Source organism: Vigna radiata, chromosome 8 (genome assembly GCF_000741045.1).
Source record: "Vigna radiata var. radiata cultivar VC1973A chromosome 8, Vradiata_ver6, whole genome shotgun sequence".
Taxonomy (NCBI): Eukaryota; Viridiplantae; Streptophyta; class Magnoliopsida; order Fabales; family Fabaceae; genus Vigna; species Vigna radiata.
Window position 1 is genome coordinate 38,988,386 of NC_028358.1, and position 8,219 is coordinate 38,996,604.

The 8,219-nt window shown below is 35.6% G+C and overlaps 1 protein-coding gene across 2 annotated transcripts; it reads right to left on the bottom strand.

Moving 5' to 3' along the window:
• Positions 1–1,762: 1,762 nt before the first annotated feature.
• On the bottom strand, positions 1,763–7,810 carry LOC106772120 (cellulose synthase A catalytic subunit 2 [UDP-forming]). 2 transcript variants are annotated; one of them, XM_014658299.2, is made up of 14 exons: positions 7,215–7,810; positions 6,422–6,617; positions 6,107–6,333; positions 5,902–6,004; positions 5,592–5,775; positions 5,152–5,418; positions 4,732–5,077; positions 4,501–4,638; positions 4,287–4,412; positions 3,969–4,181; positions 3,606–3,876; positions 3,312–3,508; positions 2,874–3,224; positions 1,764–2,637 (listed from the first exon to the last, which is right to left on the bottom strand). In XM_014658299.2, the coding sequence occupies exons 1-14, from the start codon at positions 7,293–7,295 to the stop codon at positions 2,056–2,058; spliced, it is 3,282 nt and encodes a 1,093-aa protein (XP_014513785.1). In that variant the 5' UTR covers positions 7,296–7,810; the 3' UTR covers positions 1,764–2,055. The 2 variants fall into 2 exon arrangements, with proteins under 2 accessions (XP_022641254.1, XP_014513785.1); XM_022785533.1 differs by lacking the exons at positions 6,107–6,333; positions 6,422–6,617; positions 7,215–7,810 and having other exon boundaries at positions 1,763–2,637; positions 5,592–5,791.
• Positions 7,811–8,219: the final 409 nt, after the last annotated feature.

Consider the following 8,219-nt stretch of genomic DNA (forward strand, 5'->3'; position numbering starts at 1 on the left):
GGGCTAGGGTTGGGCCAATTGAATGGGCTTCAGTTTTAAATTCCCGCTCTAGTTAGCCCATCCAGTCCAATGGTAGTGGTGGTATTTTCAAAACAGTAAAATATTTCTTTAGTGTCTAAGTTTATGTATTTTAATAATTATAAAAATTATTTATTATTAGTTAATATAAAACCCTACTTCCTTTGTGCCTTTTGTGTTTACATGTTTAACACATCACGTAGTTTTAACATAATATTTTTATTAAAAATAATTATAATCTACTTAAATACTTACAATTAATTTTCTACATATTAATTTTGGTATTTTATGTTTTATGGTTTTAAAATTAGTTATTTTCTAACATATTATGAATAAGAATTTTTTTTATTTAAAGACAAAAGTAATAAAATGTGTGTTATACTTTTAAGAAGGGTTAAATATGTTTTTAGTCCCTATACTTTTGAGCAATTTTGGTTTTAGTCTATTTTCAAGGTACAATTTAATCCTTCAACTTTATAAAACTCTGGTTTTAGTTTTTTTTACCAAATTTTTTTAACTTTATTTGATGTTTCAAATACGTTTCATTATAGCATTTGGATTGTCTATACTGTTTGACACATTTTTGCTTCAATATTAACTGAGAAACGCGTTTGAAACAGCAAACAAAGTTAAAAAAAATTGGTAAAAAGGACTAAAACCAGAATTTTCTAGGGTTAAAGCACTAAATTGTACCTTAGTTTGAAAATGGACTAAAATCAAAATCTCCCCGAAATATAAGGACTAAAAACATATTTAACCCCTTTTAAGAATAACTAATTATAATATATTAGAACTATATGTGATATTAAAAATTTACTATCGTTATTACTATTCTTTTATTTGTTAAATGTAATATAATTTTATTCATAATATATTGGTATATCTTGGTACTGCTGTTTATTCTACGTACAAAATGATAAACATGTAATTATAAAATAAAATTATATGCAGTAATTTCCTTCTAATAATGTTTTTCAAATAAAAAATAATCATTATTTAAAAATAATATAAATTTGCTTTCATAATATATAAAAAATAAAAAAGGTACATTTGAGTATATTGATTATAAAAATATTAAATATATTACTCGAAGTATACATAAAAAAATGTAATTGTTTTTTAATTAGAAATTCACTTTTAGTACTAAAATAAATAATAATAATAATAATAATAATAATATAATAATAATAATAATAACTAAAAATGTATATTAATTTAAAATCTTTTTCAAAACTAAATTAGAAGAAACTTAATGTGTTCATGATAACGGTGACCGTATAATAAAGTCACACCCTGCTTTCGCATGAAAGCTATTTTGCTATAGAATTCCCTTTTCTCACAAGATAAGCACCACTACAAATTCTTTCCAGAAAGGAAATAAATAAAGTTCAGCCATTTAGTTTGACAGTTCATATAGAAAGCTCAGATGATGATGATGATTGCCAAGAAGTTTCTTTCCACACAATTTTGGTTATGGCAAACTATTATTCACTTTATGTTCTAGAAATCACTCATTCTATAACATTAAGATGGCCACTCTAGAATTCAATAAATCAACTATTTGATTATTGGACAGTAACAGATTCCAGAAAGTATGGTGGAGGATTTCTTAGCTATTAATCTTTGTGTTTTACATTGGATACCATTTTATCAAATATTCAAAGATGCACAATGAAAAATAACCTCAGAAATAAAATAAAATAAATTGTTTTTCTTATGGAATAATTTGTTTATGAAATTACGAAAATGATATTACAAAAATGAGATACTTTATTCAGAAGGAAATTGTAAATTCACTGATCAGCAATTCAAACTTGCCACAAAATGCACACGTACAACAAAGAATAATGCTCTAAAAACAAATATTTTTGTGTCAGATCATAGCCATCTGTATCTACACACACACCCCTCTAAAATTGCCCTTTTGGGTCATCAATAGACTCTACTGCATGCAATGTCGACTTTGACAAAAAAATTGTGCATATTGCAGTAATTTTCTGTATAAAAGTATATCTAACCATGTAAGACCTGCATTTCCTAGTCACAATTCAAGCCACAAAGTTCCAACACAATGTCATCTTTTGACAAAAATGGGTTGATCCTCACCCATAGAAGTGAGAAGATTGAAGCCAGAAGAATAGACCAGACCAAAATGATGGTGGGAACACCTTCCTGTTTTCCCATGACTCCCTTGAGGAAGGGGTAAAGATGGACAATGACCCAAAGAGCAAAAAATAGTTTGCCAAACAGAGGACCCCATGAATCATAACCATTGTTTATTGCATCTGAAACACCTACAATAACTCCAACTATGTTAATGATGAGCAATGTCAAAGGAGGGATCAACAATGATGTCCACTTGAAGAGATAGAGTTCAGCAAAGTCTCCATCGTCTGCAGCTTTGGATGTCACTGTGAAGTTTGTGTTAACTCCAGCCAGAACCTTGAGCAAACCCTGAAAGAGAGCGAAGAGGTGTGAGGAGGCACCACCGATCACCCAGAACTGCTCATTCCTCCACCAGTCATGTATGCCAACACCTCCCCACTGCATTTCAAGGATGCCTGTTGCAGCTATGGATATGAAAAGCGCCATGAAAATGATACTGGCGTAATTGCTAATCTGGCAACAAGATAATGAAGCATCAGCTAAAAGCACGATACCGTGCATCACAAACATCCTATTTATATGTATGCATTGCTGGAATATAAAATTGCTCTTAATCGAAAGACTATGTCTGCATATCTAACAATTGATCAAATAGCAGTAAATCGTTTTCTTTCATTTCATCTCTTTGCATAAATTCAAACATAAAAGGGTTAAATCAACATCAAGTCCAGAGTTTATTTGATCCTTACCTCTGGGACTATGAACTTTCCAGTGAGTAGACAGACAGCCGGCAGGGTGCAGTATGCAATTAAGGGAAGTGATGTTAAAGGATAAACTACTGAGTTTATGTAAGAAAAGCGCTCCAGCCATTTCAAGCCACAACCATAACCATACCATATAGGACAATGCTTACTCAACAGGATCTCAACAGATCCAAGTGCCCAACGGAGAACTTGATGCAGACGATCTGAAAGATTTATGGGAGCTGAGCCCTTAAAAGCAGGCCTTTTAGGCATGCAGTACACAGATCGCCAACCGTGACAGTGCATCTTGAAACCTGTTAATATATCTTCTGTAACAGAACCATATATCCATCCAACCTGAAATACAAGTGTAATTTAGTAATGTTACACAAACACATGTCATAGCATAAACTCCAGCTGAGAGAGCCAAGAGATGTACCATACCTCTTCCCCCCATTCTGTCTTATCTTCATAACCGCAACTGATGACATGAATGGCTTCTTTCAAGAGTGATGCCGATGTTGCTGCTTTTGGAATACCCCCATCTTCCATAAGCGTTGAAGCTATGAAAACAGGTGATTGCCCAAATTTTTTCTCAAATTTTAGTTGTGACATTAACCACGACTTCTCGCTGTCAATTCCTGTGATTGGTGGGATTTCAAGAGGACTAGTTAGTATTGCAGAATATTTTTTAAAACTTCCAAATGACAGGCAATGCCAATTTGAGAAACCTCGTACCTTCAATTCCCTCTTCAATATTTTCTAGTGCATGTATTTGCTTTGTAGCATCCTTGTTTTTTATTTTCTTTCTTGGACTTGACTTCACTTTCCTCTTTTTGTTCCTAGATCCACAACACAGACAGCACCATTTGGGCCAACAGTTACAAGTCTTCCTTGGTGGTTTCTTCTTAGCAGGGGCATCATATCCATACAGTGCCTGCCTTCTAAAAACACACCCAGTTCCTACATATATTGGTCCTTGGATGCCATCTAAACCTTTCATGTTTATCTATATTAATATAGAGTCAAACATAGATTAGTCTTTCCTTCAAAGCACAGTAAAGTAAATGTAACATAAATCCGCAACAATTTGTTACTTACATCAAAGAAAACAACATTGCGATTTGAGTATCTATCATGACGATCAATCCCATCAAATCTTTGAGGAAATTGTACATAGCATATTTTTTTTCCTGATGTAGGATCCATCATGAAGCACATGGCTTCACGAAGTGCTTTGCTGTTGTTTATGTAGTGATCACAATCGACATTGAGTAGGTACGGAGCATTTGAAATGACTGCTGAGACTCGCACCTTGACAATTAATAAACCAAACCGACACAAAAAAAAAAAATGATCAGGAAAATGAAAGGCGCAAGAAAGCTAAAAGTTTATCTCGAAAAAGAGAAGAGACTATACCAAGGCATTCATAGCACCAGCTTTTTTATGGTGTTCAAATCCTGGTCTTTTCTCACGAGACACGTAGATAAGACGAGGTAATTCGTTCCCTTCAATATCACGAAGACCATTTTGACCAAGGAAAACCTGTGCAAACGCATCACAGTTGAATTTAAACATAAAAATTGGCAAAATATTTTCACCAACGTAGAATTCAGACCAGAATAGTACTCACTTGAATCATTCCGGGATGATCCCTGACACTGTTTCCAGGCCACGGAGTCCCATCCTGCATTGTCCAGCCATCCTCAGGAACCTTCTGTGCCATTGCAACCAATGCATTGATACGCACTTTGAACTCTTCATACTCCCTCTGCCACCAGCATTGAAAACACCAAATACAATATATCATTGGCTTTGACAAGGTAAAACAAAACCATAATGAGAAGTGGTTCAAAGTTCAAACCTTGATAGCACGACGCTCCCTGATGAATATTGCGTCCACTTTGTCTTTCAAATAGTCAACCTTCTGAGCAAAATACCATTCAGGTGCCCGAGGTTCAATGCTGAACTTCTTACAAAATGGAACCCACTTTCTTGCGAATTCAGAAGTCTCTGAAAGGGCTTCAAATGTAAGCATAGCTGCACCATCATCCGAGACATAACATGCAACTTTCTCCACTGGATAATCTACAGCAAGGATGGATAGAACTGTATTTGCAGTTATAAGGGGAGGTTCTTTCATAGGATCAACTGTACTAACAAAAACGTCTATATCAGCTAATTCAGATGGCTTTCCTTCTTTCTCGTACCTGGTAAATTGTGCAGAGAATTAGATATGGAATAGTAAAGCATAACATTTCCAAGCACGCAGAAAGAAGTATACCTCAATGACAAACGATCCAGGTATGTTTCTCGCTCAATTGGGCACCATTTAGGAAATTGATCTAAAATCCATGACACGGCAAACCAGATTTCACAAATTACTGATGTCAGCCACAATGCATATGCGTCATTGACCGGGTGGAGAATTCTATAATGAAAAAATAGGCCAAGAACAACAATCCGGAGTACTACTATAATTCGATATGGACTGATCTTGCTTGGACTAATTGGCAACTTCCTCCACAATGGCTGTCTCCCTTCATCCATTCTATTAACAGTTTCAAATAAATAACTCTTAAAACACAAGGAAAGGATGTGATAGCAATTGATGCATATTTAGTTGCATTATTAAGTAATCTTAAATATATAAGCTCAAGAGAAAAAAGAATCATTTTATCCTATAGCTTAGCAATGATAAGAATTAAATAACAGCAGACCTACTTTGGCAAATCAGGGTCATCAAACTCGTCACCGTTTTTCCCACCATCGTTACCCCCTTCATGCTTAACTACCTCAGTTTTTTCATTCTGCCTTTTCTTCCACTCCTCCATTCGTTCCTTCCATGCGACACTTCCATATCCATAAACCGCTAAATCTTTTTTAGGATCCATAGGCCTGGGTTGAACTGCATCACCACCAGCCTTAAGTGTAAAAAAACAAAAAAAATGGATATAGAAAACTAGGTTGAACAGAAAACAGATTATAGTGACCATTGTACACAAGCAAGCCAAAGCTAATAAAAACAACATACCTGGCACAGTTGAATCAGGAAAAGGCATAGGATGGACGCGTTTCCCACGAGACATGAATGGGGGAATAATTAGAGCATGTTTATCAGCAGAAATCCCAATATCCTTAATTGAAAAAGAAATCATAATTAGACAACGAGGACCAGAAATGTCATAACTCATAACTATAACCAATGAACTACGAAGAGATTTGAAAAAACAATTAACCTCGTGATCATATGTCAGGAGAGGAATATCAGCAGCCACAGAAGATGCATCACACTCTGATGGTGTGGTGATCCCTGGAGCATTCATTTGTGAACCATGGCCAGTGTTGTGGTGAGAAGAGAGTATGGCCACAACGTGACCCTGCCTGGTATTGCTTCCAATGTCAAACTCATTTTCCAAATCATCAATGTCCTCTTCTTCCTCATCACCCTCAACTCTGGGACTACCTGATGTTTGTTGCATTGTTACTAAAATCCATGTCCCCCAGGTTATATATAACAGAGAGATGAAAGTAAAAAGTGGTTGAAGACTCACCCTTTAGGCGCTTGTATCTGGTTTTGCACTGAGGGCAAGCTTGGTTCCCCTCTCTTCTTTCATACTCATAGCAATCTCTACACACCGGGAATGCACATTCATTGCATGCAACAAACGGTTCCCCATCGACAGTAATCTCTATCTCATCCCCACAGATCTGGCAAATTTGCCCACTCAATTCTGTGACAGCGTTCACCTGCAAATTATGTGCAATGTCAACCTCAAGCTAGATCCCGAAAATTAAACAGCTAGGTATTAACAGAAGATGGAAGGTGCACGGATTTTCATTGCAGAAGATATGTAGCACCAAATTGGAAAGGCTTCAGGCAGTTAATTATCAGCTCTGAAATTGTGAAAAAGTAGAAGACCATATAAAGAGTGAAATAAAGAAAAAGGACCCTCCGATACTGAATTGGTTGAAACAGTTTTTCCTATTTCTTTCACCATGAAGCCGGAGGAAAACTAAAAAGCAAATGGAAGATTCTCAGAATGTCAATACAGTAGTGGCAGCTTGAAACTCTCAACGGGAATAGTAGAAAACATAGGAAACTACTTCCACCTAAACAACCGGTAACTCATTAAAATACAAAATGTCTCGAGACTAAAATGAAAAGCTTCGCCGAGGAAATCTACGAGAAAGAAACAGTAGGGGTTTTCATTTTTATTTTATTTTTTCAAATTCTTCAAGCGGCTTTGAGACATGAGTTATAGAGCAAAAACACAGACAGAGAAAGTATTGGATTTTGAAGGCTATGAAGCTGCAAAGAAGAAGAGGCCACACACACTCCCTCACCCTTGCAGTTTCATCAGCATTGATGAGAACAAACTCATTCCGGTTATGTGAGCCCGCAACAAGTCTCCCCTTAGTATCCATTTGAAAGCAGCACTCACCACCACCACAACCACCTGAATCTTCAAATAACACAAATTCACATTGAAACACACAAACACCTCACACCCTCAGGTAGCATCACATTCACAAGAAACACCCATCCTCACACAAAGTACCGAGTCAATGACAGAGAAGGAGGAAAACATAGAAATTTAAAGGCATGGGGGTGTTGGAGAATGGAGAGAGTGATTAAATGCAGCAGGCTAATTAAGAAAGCGAGTGCCTTTGGTGGGTATAATGAATGAAGGAAGCCTCAATGATTCTTTTCTTGAGAAACTGAGCTTCGCAACGGATGGGGTCTGGCTGTAAGAAAAAAAAAAGGAAAGCCGTAAGAGGGTGGTGGCTCCGTGACAGACAGCAGATAGTGTAACAACTAAAAAACAAGGGAAAAAATTGACTGTGAGAAAGAGGGGACAGAGAATCTAGACAGGGATTGGAAATGGAATTCAACGAGTATCTGAGACAACAACAGAGAAAAACAACGCGGGATGGGATATATAAAAATAGTCGTGTGTTTGTCAGAAGAGTCTTTGGATCCATTTTTATACAGTATTTATCAAGAAATCTTATTGGGTAAAACAGATCTATTTTATTACATACCATCTCATATAATAATAGTAGTAATTAATAAATCAGTGTAACTGTATGGTTTCTTTTTAATACCACCTATTACATGTTTATAAAAGTTATGTGTGGTTAACTTTAAAATGATGTTAGTATGTTGAAAAACAAGTATTTGACTCTCCATTAACAAATATGTCGGTTTATTTTTTTTTAAAGGACGTGTTAAATTGGAGTTAAAATATTCTTAAATTCTTACAATTCTTTAAAGAAGTTTCGAAACATAAATAACTAAAACTTAAACGAGCAATAATATACGTTTTAGCAATATGTTTTTTTACACCG